General features: G+C 37.1%; 1 protein-coding gene across 1 annotated transcript in view; it reads left to right on the top strand.

The window, feature by feature from the left end:
* The window catches only part of ADCY1 (adenylate cyclase 1), a 147,334-nt gene extending 132,307 nt beyond the window's left edge, over positions 1 to 15,027 (top strand). The window contains exons 15-20 of the mRNA XM_072329806.1: positions 974 to 1,090; positions 3,506 to 3,652; positions 4,043 to 4,141; positions 9,185 to 9,299; positions 12,678 to 12,802; positions 13,209 to 15,027. Of these exons, the coding sequence (XP_072185907.1) occupies positions 974 to 1,090; positions 3,506 to 3,652; positions 4,043 to 4,141; positions 9,185 to 9,299; positions 12,678 to 12,802; positions 13,209 to 13,547 (942 nt within the window). The 3' untranslated portion in view covers positions 13,548 to 15,027. The remainder of the gene's footprint in view (positions 1 to 973; positions 1,091 to 3,505; positions 3,653 to 4,042; positions 4,142 to 9,184; positions 9,300 to 12,677; positions 12,803 to 13,208) is intronic.
* The last annotated feature ends 5,414 nt before the right edge of the window (positions 15,028 to 20,441 follow it).

Genomic DNA, 20,441 nt, shown 5'->3' with positions numbered 1-20,441 from the left:
CACAGGAACTGTATATGTATTTGTGACAAATGCTGATGTAATTAAAGCCACTTCTATAAATGCTAATTATTTTTACTCTTTTCTTTTTTTAATGTTTTTCCCCATATTTCTTGAGGATTTTCAATATAAAACAGTTTTCTCTGTTGATACTACTGTGTTAGTGGGTCTGTTTCTATCTTATCATAAAGTGACGTTACCATTTGCTTTAAATACTAATGATTCTCCAGGCATCTCTGTTTTGAAAGTTGGATCAAATACTCTTGTCATTATCTTCACCTATCTGAAAAGAAGTAATTGAACACCAAGGCCAATATCATACAAGGTTGTATGAGGTTGGCATGGACATGTGTGACAGGTGGGCCCAGGTCCCTCTGCATTACATCCCTTCCCTCTTCTTGCTGTTGAAGAGTGAGGGAAAGAAGTCATTGAGCACCTCAGCTTTCTCCATATCCCTCATGATCATGAGGGGACCCACATCTTCCCTGGCCTTCCTTTAATCACTGGTATACCTGTAGAATTTCTTCTTGTTCAACTTTATGTCCCTGGCTACATTTAATTCTATCTGGATTTTACCATCCCCAACCTGATCCCTGGTTGCTCTTGTATTCTTTGTATTCCCTGGCAACTTCTTTGTATTCCTCCCAGGTAACCCATTCCTGCTTCCACTCCCTATAGACTGTCTTCTTGAGCTTCATTAAGTCCAGGAGTTTCTTGCTGATTTAAAGAGGCCTCCTGGCATTCTTGCCTGCCTTCCTTTTTCTCTGCCTTCTATAGCATAAGGGAATTTTTTGTAGCTTTTTATGAGTGCACACTTATAGGAACAGAGGTCTATGTCAGATGTCAATATGAACAATTAATCAAGCGCTGAAAGCTTTTTTTTTATTCAGTGTCTGTGGATAAACTAATCAGTGGTTTCAGCTAATTTCTGGTTTTCTCATTTTGGATTTTTTTTTATTTTCATCTGTCCCTACAGGCAGAAGAAGAGAGAGATGATATGGAGAGAGTCAAGCTGGATAATAAAAGAATTCTCTTCAACCTATTGCCAGCACATGTTGCACAGCACTTTCTTATGTCTAATCCAAGGAATATGGTAAATCAAGATAAACTTTAAATATAAGGTGCTGTATGAGCTGTCTTTTGTATCGTGGGTCACCTTTCAACTGTTTGTTTTCAAGAAAACTTCTACTTATTAAATTTCATTCAAAATAAAATAAATGGCTTTGTAAATACTTGCATGTGGGTATTTGTTCAGAATTCTATATTTCTCTGCTGTGTTTTCCTTCTCTGAAGAGCTGTAATAAAAGGGATAATGGTATTTTCTATCATTCAACATCAGCACAGCTTTGGGGTGACCTCATTGCAGCCTCCCAGGCTATAAACAGGAGAGGAGTCAACTCTTTACAAGGGTAGACAATGGGAGGACAAGGGGAAATGGTTTTAGGATGAGGGAGGGAAGGTTTAGGTTGGATATCAGGGAGAAGCTCTTTACCAACAGAGTTGTAAGGTGCTGAAACATACTGCCTAGAGAGGTTGTGGATGCCCTGTCCCTGGAGGCCTTCAAGGTCAGGTTGGATGAGGCCCTGGGCAGCCTGGTCTAGTATTAGTTACAGAGGTTGGTAGCCCTGCATGCAGCAGGGGGCTTGGAGCTTGATGATCCTGGAGGTCCCTTCCAGCCCAAGACTTTCAGTCATTCTATGATTCTACGATTCTTTGAGTCTGTGTGCTCAGTACTCAAATTTATCACAGTATTTCATAACCTCAGTTTCAGAGTATGAAACTTCATCTGAACCACTCTAATTCTGCATAGCTATACATTGCTACTACCAAACACGGCCTTTAAAGGTGAAAAATAGAAAATTTTACATACTTCAAAATCTTCAATGATGAAGTATGCTGGTTCAAGAAGGTCTCACAGACCTTCTTCCACATGCAATATCTGCATCAATGATGTAGCCATAATGGCCACTACATCACTCTTTCAAACTATGTGTTTCTGTGCTTTGGAGTTTAAACCAATGTATGTAGGTCCTCCCAAAGTAATGCCTCCTATTTATTTCCAAGGAAACTACAGCAGATATGAAGTATACTAACGCTACATGAAAGAACAAATTCTCAGCTACAAAACATTATTTTTCAACAGTTACACCACTAGCTATGAATTTTTGCCAGTTATTAACAAGAGCTGCATGCTACAATTGCAAAAATTTGCACCAGTGGAAATGACCCACTGTTTCATAGCTGCTACTAACAGTATCATTGCTAAGAAAAGATTGTTCCCACAATCAGTCTTTTGTTGACTCAAATACATAGAAATCAAAAGGTGCCAAATCCAAACTGTACAGTATTTGTAGTAGAGCAGTCCAGCCAAGATTGGCAGAGTGTTCCATGGTCTTCAAACTGGGATTGAGCCTGGCATAACTGTGTTGCAAGAGAAAGGTTGTCTTCTTCTCTGGCCTTACTCTGGAAGTTCAAGCCTTCAATTTAATTAGCATCATGTCAACAGTTCCCTGGTTTTAATCCACCAATTCATGCAGATAAGCTGATCAAGATGCTGTTCATCTCATGGTATGATGTATGTGTATGGCAATCCAGAACATGGCTTGTCTTTCACATTGCTGTTGCCACTGCTCCAACATATCACCAACTTCCTCATTGTACCAACATACACCATTTGGTTTCCATAAGCATTCAGCCAGTGTTTATGAATTTATACGGGTGCAATTTTTTCTACACAGAGGAATTCATTTACATATCTTTGCTTCATATGCACTTCCATGTTCGATGCTATTTTGTCAGACTTCCTTTTTGTTTCAATCTGTCACATGGCAACAAAATGTAATAGAATAATAGCCGGGAAATTCAACCCCTACTGCCCTACCACCAAAATCTTCCTCTGATGGCAGGTGTTAACATAATAAAATAGGAGGCATTACTTTCGGAACAGCCATTGTATTTGATCCAAACCACAAACTTGATTCTGCTTTCAGTTAGCTCTACGAATTATTAAGCAGAAGCCTTTGTAGACAGCAAAATTATACTGAATACAGGAGTCTGCAACTCTGGAAAAGAGGTGAAAGAGCAAGGCTGGTTTTGTGCTGCAGGGTAAAATTGTTCCTTCTCCCATTTCAGTTATAAAACAATATTAGAAAAATGCAGTGGTATTTCCTATTCAATAAAAATTCTAAAACTGTTCAGACTTTCTATTTGTTTCCATCAATTCTTCCTTAAACAGGGAAAAAAAGAAAAGAAAAATAAAAGAATGACTAAGTTGTTTTAAATGGGTTTAATAGCTCAGATTTAAATTATATTTCTTGTTTTTGAGGGGAGAAAAATCTTGCAATTATTTTTCAATAGGACTGGATTTCTCTCTACAAAAATGATGACTTTTGTTGTAGCTATCAAGGCAATTGCTTATGCTGTTTGGCAGTAAGATACATATAATAATGACGATGACTGTTTTAGATTAAACAATTTAAATAAAATTATATTTATTCATGTTCTGCAGGACCTTTATTACCAGTCATATTCACAAGTGGGAGTGATGTTTGCTTCCATCCCAAATTTCAATGATTTCTACATCGAACTAGATGGCAATAACATGGGAGTGGAGTGTTTACGCCTGTTAAATGAAATTATTGCTGATTTTGATGAGGTAAGGTTTAAATGCTTTGTCTTTCAAGCACATCAGATCTGCTAAACCTTTGCCTGCAAGTTATTTGTAACAATTTAGTATACTTTGAATTGCCAAATAAAATAGTACTTGTTAACTTCTTATTGGATGGTAATGTATGTCCACAGGGCTTCCCTCTAAAGCTCCTGATTTGTACTCATAAGTGCCCGAATCTGACCTCAAAGTCCTCTAATGTACGAAAAGTATTGAAATGCAAGTTAATTGTAGAATTGTTTAAATGACCTCAAAATGAGCAAGACTCAACTTATCAAACCTAGTATGGTTTAATTGGCTTGCATATATTTTCTGATAACTATGGTTTATTGCCTAAAATACTATGTAATATTTAACAGTTTTATGTTTTAAACAAAGCTTATGGACAAAGAATGTTATAAGGACATAGAAAAAATCAAGACAATTGGAAGCACATATATGGCAGCTGTGGGACTTGTACCTACTTCAGGAACTAAGGTAAGAAGATTTTACATGATGGTTATTGTGGTGGAATAGTTTTCCTCCAATTTCCAAATGAACACCAGAAACACAACCAACGATTACAGATAACGTGTTTTACTTCTTTACAACAATTTAAACCTGAAATTCAAATACCAAGCTGAAAATATCTAAAAACCCATTAAGAAACATAGCTACCCTAGTAGTTACTCGTGTGGCAGTGTTTGGATTTGATTTCTCTGCATGCTGGTGTAAAAAGCTCCCAAGTCAGAATGATAGGATTTTAAACTCAGCATCATAGATGTCCTTGTAGAATGGAGAGAGGGGGGAACTCTAATTGCAATTAATTGTTGTAAAACTAAGAAAAGATTGTTAAGATGTGATTATTTTTCTCCATTATTTTGTAATTTAGGAGCAAAATCCTATCATGTCTAGGAACATAGCACTAGGGACATATTACATGTCACCCTGATTCCTCCAAATTCTTTACTGCTAACATTTTTCTTATCCCTTAAATTACTTGGTAATGAAAAAAAAAAAAAAAAAAAAAAAAAAAAAACCACAAAAAAAAAAAAAAAAAAAAAAAAAAAAAAAAAAAAAAAAAAAAAAAACATTTCCGACCAGTAGTACCAGATAAAGTTATTCTGTTATCTCCTTAATCTCTCTGTGTGTTCTTCTAAGCTTGATTTTGGGTTTAGGGACAGAGATACCCTGATTTGCATGCAGCATCCGAAAAAGCAAAGAATCGCCCAAGCAGAATACTGAATATATTGTATATTGTACAATGAGAATAAAAGTAACACGAAAGCAATCCATGCACCCAGTCTTTCCAGATTTTTGTGAGATCTCACCCCTCTTCACCGAATCATAGAATGTCTTGAGTTGGAAGGGATCTTAAAGATTATCTAGTTCCAACCCTAATGGGCAGGGATAATTTTTGCTATATTAGGTTCCCAAAGCCTCATCTGGCCTGGCCTTCAGCACTTCCAGGATCTACAGCTTCTCTGAGAAACCCATTCCAGTGTTTCACTACTCTCTTCATGAATAATTTCTTCCTTCTATCTGAACAAAATCTACCCTTTTTCAGTTTAAAACCATTCCCCCCGTTCTGTCACTTTACTCTCTTATAAAGTCCATCCGTATCTATCCTGTACACCCTAGTTAGGTACTGGAAGGACACTGAAAGTCCTCCTGGAATCTGCTCCGCTTTGACCTAAATAACACTAACTCAGCCTTTCTTCATGGGAGAGGTGCTCCAGCCCTATGATCTTCTTCATGGTCCTTCTCGGAACTCACTCCAACAGGAGCATATCTTCCTTATGCAAGCTGGGCCCAGAGCTAAACACAGTACTCCAGGTGGGGTTTCAAGAGAGTCAACTGCAGGGGGAGAATCATCTCTTTTGACTTGCTACCTGTATTTCTTTAGCTGTGTTCCAGTATGCATTTAGTTTTCTGGGTTGTAAGCGCAAATTGCTGCCTTCCTTTCACTTTTTCATCCACCAACACCTTCACGTCCCTCTCCACAGGGCTGTTCTCTATCCATTCATCATCCAGCCTAGAATTTCCATGAGAGAAGTGCAGGATGTTGGACTTGGCCTTGTTGAACTTCTCGAGCCTGTCAAGGTCCCTTTTGATGACATGTGTCAGTGACAACTCTCATCTACAAACTTGAGGTTGCATTTAATCCCACTGCCCATGCTGTCTGCAAAGATATTAAATAATAGCAGTCTCAGTACAGAACCCTGAAGAATACCACTCATCACAGGTTTCCGCTTAAGTACTGAGCCATTGTCCACATTGCAACCATGCAGCCTTATTGACCAAGTGGTACATTTGTCAAAGCCATGTCTCTCCATTTTGGAGATAAGGATGCTGTGTGGGAGAATGTTTAAAACTTTGCCCAAGTCCAGGTGGATGTATGTCTGTTGATGTATGCATGTATATGTGTTGTAGGTGTACACTCACACAGATGATTTAGAATTGAAAAATGGAGGCAAAAACAAGAAGAGCCAGATGCCCTGTGAACTTTCTTGGAACAATAATCTTTTTTAAGATTATAAAAAAGGAAGGGTGCATTAAAATCAACTGTAGGAACCACAGTGGCATATATCAAAAGCAGCCTGCTTTCTTTTTGTCTGGTAGGGTGCTATTTTATTTTATTTTATTTTATTTTATTTTATTTTATTTTATTTTATTTTATTTTATTTTATTATTCCTAGAGTAGAAATCTAGAGAAATCTAGACATTAAAAAAGGTCTTTTTTAATGTTGTGTTTATGCTGAAAATGCTTGACTCCTTCATCCTATGACAGGCTGAAATCTGATCCTTTGAATTTTGTTCACATGATCTGAGACAAACAAGCAAAAGCTTATTTGTGTGTCTACTATAAATGCTCTTTGAACTATAATCCTGAAAACTAGTGTGTTATTGTGTAACTTTGGCAGCATATGTACCAAAACCTAAACACTTTTATCTCCAGTGCTTTATAGTTGCTAACTGAAGGGTCAGCTGAGTTAGTCCAGTACAAAAGTTACTGCTTAGAGCTAATCATAGTAATGCACTTTAAATCACAGCAGAAATCCTTGTGCAGGACTCTGCCTTTTTTCTGAAATCTTGGGGCAAATTATGATCTTTTCTGTACAAGTAGATTTTATTTTATATTTTTTCCACATTTCAGACTTCCCAAAATCCAAAGATCTTTTATGTACACAGACAATATTTTCAACTATAAATTTGGTTTTCATTCTTCTGTAATCTCTTCTTACTGTCTGTGTGATGCAAGTGAGTAGAAATTGTTCGCAGCTTCCTGGAAGTTTCCAGACAGATCTTCAGCATGAAGACATTTATTAGAAGCATGATGATAATGGGTAGCGTACTATGTCCAGATGATCACTTCCAGATGTCCACACAATCCCTTGTCTGCCCTACAGAGCCAGCTGTGTTCATGGGAAGTGAATCCAGACACTGAAGTTCCTTGTCTCCCTTCTTGCAAATGGTGTCCCCATTCATAAAAAAATCTGCTGCAGCCTCTAGTTTTGTGTACTAATATTTGGACATGAGCACAAAGCAGTGATGTAGTTAACATGCTCTTAACTGAAAATACTTGCACAAATAAGAGCTCAGCACACAGATGAAGTGAAATATTTAAATACCATATTTCAGAGGACCATTCTTCTGCAGGTTGGCTTTTGTGGGTACCTACAGGAAATTCACTTTGCCTCTCTCAGGTTGGTTTTGTTCTGACGGTATTTTTCAGTAACCTGATTCCCAATTATGCTGTCAGGGCAGCATACAAACCGAGTTCTTTGCAGATCTTTTGTGCAACATAGGTTCATTATTGTGTGCATCTTTGGAAATTACATCTGTGATTTCATCACAACTGATTTCACTAGAGTTCTGAATCTGTGGTAGTCTTCAGTACAATTTTGAAAGAGTTTGGTGTTAATCCTTTCGAGGGATATTTGCCACTTACAGCATATATTATAATTTATGACCAGTCCTCTCTCCTGCAACTCTGTCAGGTATTGTAGGAATTCAAAGCATGCATCAGGCAGCAAGAAATTGGAAGGAAAATGAATATAAAGAAGATGAAAGGACTGAATTAAAGCTATAGACTTTTTCCTCTTTCAGACATCCAGTATTCTTCACCCTCTCTGTTGGAAGTATAGTCATGATCACTAACTTTAAATTTAATTCCTATTTTTCCTTTGCCTTGGTGATGTGGGAAATGAGTAAATCTAGCTGAGATTGCAAGAAACAGGTAAAGAAAAATATTCTTCCTAAAACCTGGAACTTGCTCTGGAGTGGCTTTTATCATTTTTTGTTAATGGTTTTGCTCTATTTTGTAAAAAATTATCAGCTGTATGGATGAAGCCTTTCAAACTGAGCCCAAAGGAGGCAGACAGCAATATGTTTCTCAGATTCTTCATCCACAGTCAATTTATAAAATCTCACTAACGTGTCAAAACCCAGTGAACTTTCATCTCATGTCAGCTGCCATAGCTGTATTGTGCAACACCCTACTGAAAGTAGACAGCCACTGACCCTGCATTTCTTTCACCATATCCTACCTTTAGCCTACTTCCATTTTGCAGATCTGTTCAAGAATTCATATTTATTATTCAAATAACAGAACAACATAAGAGCAACGATACTAAGTCAGATCAAATGTCCATCTTGGTAACCTACCTTAAATGTGCCAACAGTAGATATTGGAGTTACAGGAGTTACTATCTGTTTCCACTTTCTAATGATATGTGATTTAAAAAGTCTAGAACTACAGATAGTATCTTTTTACCAGTTTGCAGCAATTATTTTTTCCCATGAGTTTTTATAATTATGTTTGAATTTAGCAAAAATTTTGAAATTTACAGTATCCGCTGAAAATGAGTTCCACCATTTAATTAGATGATAGGTGTAAAAAGTAATTTCTTATGTTTTGTTTTATTTGCTTTTCTTTTTCTTTCTTTTTTTTTCTTAATCATGGTACTTCATAATTTCATTTGAGCCCTTATGGTTCTTTTGCTGTAGCTCACTTAGGTATGTTCCATAACAAGTCACTTCAGCTTGCCTGGAAAACAAACAAAAAACAGATCAGTCCTGCATCTCACAGGACTAAACATAACAGAAATTTTGTCAGTGGGAACATCATGGAATCACAGAGCTGGAGTCTAGCAAAGTCCCCAGAGGAAGAAAATAAAGAAACTGTAGTTATTAATAATCATCAGGCAAATTGATTTTGTAAAAAATATTCTGCTCCGTGCTCACAATGAATTTCCACAGCAGAATTACTTTACCGTGGGAAATTCACTTTCCATTCTTCCCAGAAATCAGAAAAAGAGAGTGGGGAAAAAAAAGGGAGAGGAGAGAAGAAGAAAAAGGATTCACTAGTTGAGAAAACAATGCATGTTCTGCAGTCACTGTCAAAAGTTCCTTTTCACAGGCAGAAAAATGGGTTTGATTTCCCAGGCTTTCCACTCTGTCATTATTTTTCACTCACTGATGTTTCACCTGCCTATCAATTCTATATAAATCTAATGCTTAACGCTGTTTTGTTTCTAGGCTAAAAAATCAATTTATTCTCATTTGAGTACACTCGCAGATTTTGCAATAGAGATGTTTGATGTTCTTGATGAAATCAACTATCAGTCTTACAACGATTTTGTCCTAAGAGTTGGTAAGTCATTTTTCTACAATTACTACACAAGTGAAACACTTGTTATCTTTTTTTTTTTTTTTTTTTTTTTTTTTTTTTTTTTTTAACTGTTTCCAAAGGACTGTCTGTCCTGTACTCCTGACTAAAACTAAGATGATTTCCTGTAGAAGATACATGTCTGTGTATAACATGGGCAGGCTGAATAGTCAGCATCAGTACTTAAACCCATGTCCATTTCTTGTGTGCTTTCTTTGTCTACTCACACCTAAAAGGAAATTATACTAATATTTTTATGCTATATTATTAGTGTACATAGTATTCCAATTTACATATTGTGTTGCTGTACTGGTGTAAACTGAGTCTGGCTGCATGTGGCTATCAGGAAATCCTGCATCTGCCAAGGCATTATTGGAATTAAGTATGGTGGGAGTATTCCATAGATCCTAGAATCATAGAATATCCTAAGTTGGAAGGGATCCACAAGGATCACAGAATCATACAGAATCACAGAATCAGGAGTTAGAAGTGACCTCTGGAGATCATCTAGTCCAACCCCTCTAAAGCAGATTCCTTGGAGGCCAACTGCTCTCTCCACATAGGACTGCCAAAAATTCAAACCATATGTGTGAGAGTATTCTCCAAATGCTTTTTGAACTACAGCAATCCTTTGATTCTCAGTGGATAACCTTTTCCTAATACCTAGTCTGACTCTCCTGTGACACAGTTTCAAGCCATTCCCTCAGGTCCTATTATTGTCACCAAAGAGAAGAGATTATGTGCCTCCCCCTCCAAATCACTTCAAACAGTCCTTTCTGCCAGGACATAATTTGAACAAAATTTCTTAATAAGAAAGAATTATTCCAAGGATGGAATTTTTGCTTAGAGAAAGCCAGAGAGAAGACTAAGATGCTTGCCAGAGAGGAAGAATTAGAACCAAGTGTTTGAATCTCTGCCATGCCTTAAACCCCAAGCTATTGCACTGTGATGACAAAAAACATGCTCAATGTTCTCATTACAGGCATTCATTCATTTTGTGTAACTATCAAAATAACAAATTGACTAATAATGTATTTGAAAGAGAAAAACTGGTGTATAAATTTTAGCACTTGATGGAGTTTCTGTGGATGCTCTTTAAATATTTGAATATTAGAGTATTGAAATGAAATCAGATATTTGAATATGTAGGCATTTTGCATATGTATGAACATATGCTTAACTTCAATCCAATTTTGGAAAAAAAATCCTCACATCTTGACATTTTCTTCTTGTCTCGCTCCAATTAAGGAGAGAGGCAAGGTTCTTTTGTTAAATTATGCTTGGCGTGAGATTAAGAAGAGTAACATTCAAATGTTGATCCGACCAGTTTATTAGGAATAATAGACGGCTGAGGGGATGGGGAAGGGAGAGCGGCGGATATCAAAATTAGGGTGATGGGGAAGGGAAAGTGGGCGATAGGAAAGGTGGAAAAGGCAAGAATTACGGAAAAGCGGGGAAAGTCACCTCCTGAATGCTACAGCGTCCCGTTGCACGTCGTTTCGTTGGTCCAGGAAGAACAAGCGTAGGGGAGAGCCGCAGCAGAGTGTCAGGCCGCAAGCAGCAGATCGGTGCAGCGCAGAGCAGGAGGTAGAAAGGGCAGCAGGGTCTCGGGGGGCAGCGAGGTCTCACGGAGCAGAGTCTCGGGAAGCGAAGTCTCACGGGCAGAGTCTCGAGCAGCAAGCCCAGGTGAATCCGTTGTCCGCCGTAGGACGACGTTGGAGGAATCTGAGGCCAGATACCTAAAAGTTCTTCATGCATGCATCTTCTTCAGCATGCAGGCGTTCACGTAGTGAGGCATCTGATGTCAGAAAACCTCCTTGTTCATGAAGAGAGGCATCTGATGTCAGAAAACCTCTAATCCATGGTTTGTCCATGCTCTTTTTATCCTACTTCTTCCCAGCCTTCAGGACATTTGTGGAAGGCTTGGGTCAGAGTCCTGTGAATACCTCGGAGATGGCCCTCTTCCTTGAGTTGGGCCCACACAAAAGACCACTTAAGGGCCATTCATCAGTATCTTATCTCCCTTTTGTAGCTCCCGGACTTGTCCATCTGTCATCTGTCTGTCATCTGTCACGTCACCCTTAAACAAAGGGGGTCTGGAACCGTGGTTCAGACTTGCCTGGACTTGTCCTTCTGTGTGTCTCAGACAAAGGGAGTTCTGGAACCTTGGCCAAGCTTCCCTGAACTTGTCCATTTCAGCAGACTTTGAGACAGTAATGTAAAAAGCATGGCCTCTTACACTTCTGCGCTTGAATAAACTTTCCTGATGAATTCTAGACTTTATATAGATTCGAAAGTTCTACCTTTACTGCTTTCTTGTGTTATTATTGCATTTAATTTTTGCCAGTCTTCAAACCTTTTTTGTGAATGAAAGCTGTTTTCAGATCCTCTGGTCTTGACAACATGATCCTTCCTGTGCAATTCTTTATATGTTATTTCACGTCTTACCCCTTTCTCTCCACCTTCTATATTTTCTTGCATGAGTAAATTGTGAAAGCAGGCTAGACAAGTGGAAAACTGGTCTTGCTAGCAGCACAGTGAGAAACACATCAAGGCTAGCAATGGTAGACTTACACATCTTTGTCCTTTGGTATATCCAGTAACTAGAAGCCTGAAATTCTTTTTGTACTATGTTGTGACTGGTCTTCCCTAGTTCACAAGAGGGCAGAAGACAAATATTTAAACCCCATTCTACTGCATAACTTGCCTGAAAAAGCCTTGCACAGATACTGTTGAGGTTTTTATATCAACAACTCTTCAGGATGCTGAGAAGATGGAACATCCCATTTTGTCTTTCAAATATGGTGCCAAAATCAGACAGAAATGTAGAGACAAGCCCAGGAGTTTCCCAAAATACTTGCTTGAGCTATTTTCTCATACTGTCCTCCTCTTCAGTGTTTCCCTGAGTTGTCTAGTACTGATAAGCAATGTCACAAACTTCTCTTACCCCATTTATTGTGTTTCACGATCATTATTTCTGTTCAGCTTGGAAAATCTGCCACTAAAAGACTTTATAGGAACAATCGCAGCGGAAGCCGTAGTAAAAAATGAAAGATATTTTAAAAATTGTCTTGGATTGTTCCACAGATAAACTCTGTAGCACCACTAATTTTCTTCTTTTCTTGGAGAAATAATAATAATAATAATAATCTACAGATAAACCAGAATTTTATGTTGCTTATCATATTACCTTTCCAATAAGATACTGCTGTGTATCTTTTTGTTTTGTTTCTAAAACTCTTACAAATGCAGAAGTTCAGTTGACATGAACACACTTCGTGTCCAGTGATCAGAAAAATTCTGAGGTATTTGTGTTACATCTTTTTTATAAGATTAATGTTTGTGTTTTTTTTTTTATTTTAGGCATTAATGTTGGTCCTGTGGTAGCTGGAGTGATTGGAGCCAGAAGACCACAGTATGATATCTGGGGAAACACTGTAAATGTTGCCAGCCGGATGGATAGTACTGGGGTGCAAGGGAAAATTCAGGCGAGTGCATTCCAAGATAATTTTGCAGATTTGTTTACCTTCTCTTTTAAATGTGACTTCATTTTCTAAGCAGTCTCGAAAATGTAACAATACATTTCTTGAAGCATATAACTGAAAACAACTTACTCCAGCTTATAAAAGTGGAGAATTTGGCTACATGTTTCTGATGAATAAAGCTTAATTAGTTCACACCAGAAGCTCTGATTCTCAGATTCTAGTTCAATCAGTGATTTTTAATTATTTAAGAAAGCACTTAAGTGAAGCCAGGAGCATCAGAACATGCTAATTTATTCTGCTTATGTGTATCTCAGTATGTATAATGAAAAGTGGAGGGAGCAGTTGGCAGTTCTAGGATTAACCTTCTGAACAGGAAAAACTAATCATTCTTTTTTTTTTCTGTCCTTAGGTGACAGAAGAAGTTCAGCGAATATTAAAGAGCTGCAGTTATGAATTTGTGTGCAGGGGTAAAGTCAGTGTAAAGGGAAAAGGTGAAATGTTGACCTATTTACTGGAAGGAAAGGCCAATGGAAATAATTCACAAACGCAGTCTTTAAACTTAGAGCGGAAAATGTATCCTTATGGGAGAGCAAATGTCCAAACAAAATTGGGCACCAGCTGTCCATCAGTGTCCTCAGTTGCTAGCTTTACTCTAAAAGCTGGCCCTGGAGTGGATCAAGCATCTACCACTCACACAAATCAAACACTGCATTATCTTCCTTCTGTGCCAGCTGTGAAGGAGGCATAGAGTAAAGGAAATTTGGTTGTGCCATTTGCTATGAATGTGGAGAGCAATGATTGCCTGAATTTTTGCCAAAAGATCAGAGGTCATAGGCCATGGCATTATCCAAGGACCACTACAACCCAACCAAAGAGAGCTTGGGGACTATGTAATGAACTTTTGGGATGGAACATATAAGGGCTAGAAATTCTGTTAGAAGAGTCAAAATCTGATTTTATGGAAATAAGGAATATTTTCTTGGCATTTTTAATGGATAAATGAAAAAAAAAAAAAGATAAACATGCAAACATTTATTTGTGTGTGTGTATATCTTTTAATCTGTATATGCACATATACAAACACTCCTATGTAGACCTAATATATATATATATATATGTATTTATTTACACATCCACTTGCAATGACATATCAAAGAGATTTCTCTTTCTGTCATAGCCAGCATTGTCTGTCTGGGATTAGAAAAACTGCATGTGGTGTATGTGGCACATGAAGGTTCTCTTGGGCTACAGCAAGAGTTAGATAAACTGTTCCCAGTGTGTGAGTGAACAAAAAACTGTTCATTGCAATGCCAATGGCCAAGTAATGAAGGCTGAATTCAGTAAATTGCTAAATACTATGCATTTTTAAATTTCTACTTGCATGCTCCAAAACCTTACACTGGGTTATAAAGTAGAAGAAAAACAGAGCTTAAATTTTGGCAGAAGAGCAATATGATGGGTTTTATTTGATGTTTGTTTGTTTTTTTGTTTTTGAAAGAAAAAGAAAAGCACACAAAGATTGATAGAGCTTTAAAAATGGCTGATTCTTTAGAAGTTATTTGATTCTTTGTGAGGACCCACCCTATAAACACAGCAAAATGCTTATGCGATATAGAAACATTCCTTTATATACAATATCAAAGAGCAGAAAGATACTATTATTTCAGGCTTTTATGTCTTAATTGATTTTTAAATTGATGCCACAGATTATTTTTTTATATCTTGATTCTACCTAGGCTCATGATTCAAAGCTGGACTATTATAGAAAGCTATAATTCTGAGAAACAAGCACAGTTAAACTTTGCACAAATAAAGAGCTCACTGGTAAACAAGCCAGGAAAGTGAGGGCTGCACTTCATCTGAATAAAAAGGAGCATATTTTAATTGCTTTGTTTCTTAATGCAGCCTACATCTTATCATGCATGGTTTCATTCTGAAACACCAGTCTGGATGGGAATTGTATTGTACAGCTCTGTACTCAATGAGAGAGCAGTCCAGAGTGAACTTGTCATGAATGAGTGGTGACATGCTTTACTCCATAGAACACTTCTTTATTGTTCTAACGGACTGTGCAATCTAATCAGCCTCACTGCTTTCTGAAAGGGAAGCAAAGCTTTACATTGTTTAAAAACATGTAAATCTTGCAGGGTATTCTAGGTGAGAGGGGAGTGGAGAGGTGTGGAGAAGCATGTGTGCCAAGGCAAGGGAGGAAGAGGAGAGGAGAGGAGAGGAGAGGAGAGGAGAGGAGAGGAGAGGAGAGGAGAGGAGAGGAGAGGAGAGGAGAGGAGAGGAGAGGAGAGGAGAGGAGAGGAGAGGAGAGGAGAGGAGAGGAGAGGAGAGGAGAGGAGAGGAGAGGAGAGGAGAGGAGAGGAGAGGAGAGGAGAGGAGAGGAGAGGAGAGGAGAGGAGAGGATGGGGATAAGGGGTGCAGATGTTGTTGAGGTTGTACTGCTGAAAACTTGGATGTACTAAATGCCACATTTCACTTTGTGGAGGCTTGCTTTGTTACTGATTTCAGTGGAAAGAGGGATGTGATTTTTATGCAACCAGCATTTACTTTGGAGCATTTATTATTTCTTTGTTGCAAGCATGTGAACAGATTATGTGTCAACAGATGTGAATAGTTAAGAGAGAACCTGCAGAAGTTTCTGTTCCCCATGTAGTTGTGTGCTGCTATGAGATTCAACTGCTTTTCAGCAAAATTTTCCAAATTTTTATGTATCCTTTTAGGTTCTTCATTACAAAGCTAGCAAAATTAGTATTGTGACTGTGAACAATGAGGATTGCTTCCTAAGTATTACATGTACACACTGACTGACCTGTGATGAATCAAGGAGTTTCCTCATATCTGTAACAGCTATTCAGTTCACAAGTGTTATACAGAAATTATTTAATTCTGTTTGGGAGGCATTCAAAGCCCCTTAAATAAATACATATAGAGAGCACAAATTTAACAGAACAAATATTTACAAATTGAACTGAATAAATGGTATCCATGCCAAGTGCACTGCATATTTTTGGTTTCTAGTAGGTTTATGAGATCATCATGCAAATAAGCTAAATATTTAACCAAAATGGAAAGTAATATGTGCAAGAGCATTAATTTTTCAGTCTGATTCATAAAGATACCAAAATACACGATTCTTGAATCAGTAGACTTGGTGTAATATCACCGATAATCATAAAACTTTATTTTTACTAATACTGCTACTACAAAGCAGAGTAAATTTGAATCCTTTGTTTTAATATTTTAACAGACCAACAAGTGTTAGTAGAATTACTGTGAAGGTTTTCTAAGTCTGACCCTCTTCTCCAGCATACAAATATGGCAAGTGTTTTTGGAAGAATGTATTTCATCTTCAATGCAAAGGATCACTCCATTGGCTAGCTATCTGTGGGGCTCCTTTGCAGTAGTTAGTGCCACAGTGTGAGTGGACTCTGGATGGATTCTGGCAATGCAGCTGGTACAGTTTGTCCTTGCTTGTTTTATGCTGCCACTGATGGTGTATTTGAAGTAAGTTTCCAGACTTTGTCTGAGTCTAAGTATTAATACTCTTTTTGTGGTTGTTGTTGTTGCTGTTTTTATTATGAGGAAAGCTGTATTTTTCCTACTTCTATGTAGTAGTGGACAGAGCAGTACAAAATTATGGAAAAGTCACAAAGGAGTAAACAGCTGTGAAAAAAAAATAGGCAGTTTTTACAAACCATTCCTACAGGGAATATAAATTGTGATATGATGAAACTGTTCTCTTGCATTTGTGCATTCCCTACCTTTTCATATCATTTTCCTTCTTTTCTGTATGTGTACATTTGTTTTATTTCAGTTCTTTATAGTAGCTTTAGATGACAGATATAATCTTTCTGCTGTATTGCATTTTTATCTCATTGAAAACACACTGAAAGAGAGTAATATGACTTCTGGTAACTCCATAAATGCAGACATTCTGCCAAATAAGAGAAGTCTGTCATAATTTTTTAAACTAAAAATTGGCTGAAGATTGTATGTCGCCAACTCCAATATCCCTTAAAATAGTTCTATGGGATGTGGTTTGGACCTATCTTAATGCAATTATTTCCTGTCTTGCATTTATTGATTTTCTGGTCAAGCTCTGAAACTGTTGACTGGATGACCTTGCTGTAGCACCAGCAAGGAGTCAGTTTTGCCTCACAGTACCCCACAGTCCCTTACTTTTAATCGAGGGTAGTAAAATTTTGTACTATGGGCAGAATAGCCTCCTGTGTTTCTGCTCACAGTTCTGTGCAGCTCTTAGCTTGAAACAGTTAACAGATATGAGCCCTACAACAATGTGATGCCATTTTGGCATGTTAATACATGTCAACACCAAGCACAATATTTCACATCAGTTTGCACATTTTCTCTATAAGATAACAGTAATAGTTGAAGGTTTTTGTTCTTTATATAAGGAAATAAGTGTCAGAGATGTTCAAAGTATCTTTACTATCTCGGGAGCTAATTTCAAAAGTGTTCCCATGCTACTATATCTTGAAATGATTTTTTAACTACTATTCTCTGCTGGCATTCAATTGAATTACTGGCTAGATATTTCCCAGTATTTTCCATTCATGCTGACTAGAAAGCTATACTATCCAACCTGTAAATTCATTGTTATTTGTAACTGCTTCCAGCTGTAAGAAGTCACACTCCGTTGCCTTCACAAAAACACAAGCAAATTATCCCTTGCTTTCTCTAGGTGCAGGTAAAAGCCTGCAGAAATCACCAGAAGTTTAGAATGCTTACAAGAATCAGGAGCTGAGCTTCTGAGGCCAAGTTTTGCTTTGGGTTATAGTGATGACTCCCAGTGGCACTGAACATAAATCACTGTTTTACAACACTGTAAAAGATTAGGTTATGAAAGCCTGTTGTGTACTTTTGCTCATAATTCATCTGTAGGGCAAAAAATACTTGGGAGTTACTGTTTGAAGTGAAAAAGCATGTCACCTGTGCCATTTCAGCACTTTGAGACATCCAATCACAGTAGTAACCAGTGTGAATCATTTTCATGTGTTAAATGAATACCTGCTCATAGGAGAAACAAACTATTTTCTCTGCATTAGCAAGTCCAGATTCTGTATGTGTACTGCCCAGGCAAGAGGACTATTTAGCCATAATGTTGTTTCAAGTTAGAGTTTTGTATTACAGTGAAAAACCAACATTTTTTAATTTGTGATAAACTGTATTATAATGCCTTATTTATTTTTAATCTTGTACAGTGTTACAAAAGAACAGAAAACACTGGCCTTTCATGTATTATTCACTTAAGGGATGTATTGTGTGAAATTTTGTAAATAGGTTTAGCTTTGACAGGTAATTGCATGTACACTTGTATAAAAAGAAGCAAAAAGGCACACTTCTAACAGATTTTGTAGCAGACATTTTACATGTGCATGGAGAATATAAATCCTTTGGAAATGAATGTTCTTTGGGTTTTCCTTGCAATATACTGCATGCCACTCATGCCTGACTTCGGTAAAACAAATCAAAACCAGTAAGTTTTACTAAATGTTTTAGACATATCACTTCTGACAAAGTTAAATCCACTAGTTTGCATGTGTGTTTAGAAAAGCAAAATCAAAATGCAAAGATCAAAATAAGAAGAAAAGTATTTAATGATCATGGTCTGCCAACCACAGTGTTCCAAGATGCATAATACAGTATATGAAATGTGTTTCCAACTTCTATGCTGTCTTTATAAGGTACCTGCTGGTCATTAGAAGCAATAAACTTTACTTACTGTAATATAAAAAGCAAGAAGATATTCTAGTTCATATGTAATATTTGACATTCAATGGGTACTCTGTGATACTGCATTTGATGTAGTATTGTCATCATGCAGGACCAAGTGTCAAATCCATTATTGCTGTATGCAGGTACAACACTACAGAAGGTAAAGAAGGTGAATTTGGCCCATTGATGTTACCCAGAGTATATTCCTAATGTGGTATTAAGTTATCATATGTGGAAAATACATGATGCAAATAGATCCTGTTTCTAGATACATACATGTTTATATATATGTGTGTGTATATATATATATATAATTCATTTTGTTGCCTTATTTTTTTATTATCTTTTATGACCCATTTTCCAGAAGACTTCTGTTGCTAAGCAGAAAATATTGAACTGAACTCATAGGAGAAATTTCTCTGAGTATTCTGGCTTTGAGCTGCCTGCAATATCCTGTGTTGATGCTACTCCTGCTCCCACTGAAGCCATGCTAACAGGCTTACCTCCATTAGACATTTCAGCATAGACCAAAGTCTGAGCCTCCTGACAGTTAGTGACATAAGAGTAATACATCAGAATCCAGTCCTCTAACAGATTTTTCCATCTTGATGCTAAGTGAAACTTTAAATTCTGAAGACATCTTGCACACATCATTTTTAAATTTGTCATATCTATGTCATTACAGCTAGGGACTACTTCTGGTCTTATTTAAAATGTTGCTTTGTGATAAATCAGGATATTCTAAGAACATGACACTGAGGTTAGTGGAAGAAGGAAATAGGGCTGAACTATGAATACTCTCCACTACAGATTAATAAAGGATTCTTTACACATTGAAGCCAGTTTTACAATGGAATTTAGAAATCTGTTAATTTGTTTTATCAAGTGACTGTGATGCTCACTAAGCAGCACATTTTCTACAAGCAATTCTATTATCATAAATGAAGATTCATGCATCATAAATTCATACATCATGTCCCAGTTGTATGCATACAAGAACTATCTTGGAGCTTCATATAGTAGTTGAGTTTCTAACAATTGTAAATTAACTCATCTCAAATTCAGTGGGTTTTACATCAGAACCTCCCTATAGGCTTTTTTTCATCTCTTTATTCCTGTTAGTCACATCTTCCTGAGTTTTCAGGCTGCTTACTTCTGATCAAATGTAAATAATGAACAAATAAGTCAATCTAACTAAATGAGAAAAAAAGTGAAGGTTGGGTGGAGAGCTGTCTCGTGTTCTTTAAGTATACTTCAAAATGTCATACTGCTTGGGTTACCTGGTGTGATCTATAATCTGATCAATGTTAGGGCATAAGTAAGAAAATAAAGAAAAGCACAAAGTTAGCAAAATGAACAAATAACAACAACAACAAAAAATAAATTAGACTAAAATAAATCAATTACTGAAAGGAAAAGGTGAAAAAACAGTACTCCTGAAGTTAGTGGTAAAGCTGTGAATGATGAGTACAGTTCTTGAATGTTTGAGCTGCCAAAGTACTCAACCAGCTTCAGCGTGCAACAAAATTAGGTCTTGTGTTTAACTGCATGGCCAAATCCATTCCTGAGATTTCATGTCTGTTCACATCTACAAGAGTGTTCAAGATCTCTTGGTGAACTGCTTTTAAAATTCCAGAGAATCATCACAAATAGTTGGGGGTTGCTAACTTTAATGTCTGTTTTCTAATCACAAGCAAGCACTTTGAAATCTGAATTAACATTGATTAATATACATAGAAAATGTGCTGAACGGACTAGATTTTACTTGTGCCTTAGTAGATGGAAGATCTACTTCTTTATACTAGCATTCTCATTTTATGTCAACTGTGACATCAGACATGTCATGCCAGCATAAGACTAAAGGAACAAACCGTACTGCATCACTGTAAAGTTTTTT

This window comes from Excalfactoria chinensis, chromosome 2, assembly GCF_039878825.1.
Source record: "Excalfactoria chinensis isolate bCotChi1 chromosome 2, bCotChi1.hap2, whole genome shotgun sequence".
NCBI lineage: Eukaryota > Metazoa > Chordata > Aves > Galliformes > Phasianidae > Excalfactoria > Excalfactoria chinensis.
The sequence above is the reverse complement of the archived record's forward strand: the minus strand, read 5'-3'. Positions and strand labels throughout refer to the sequence as shown.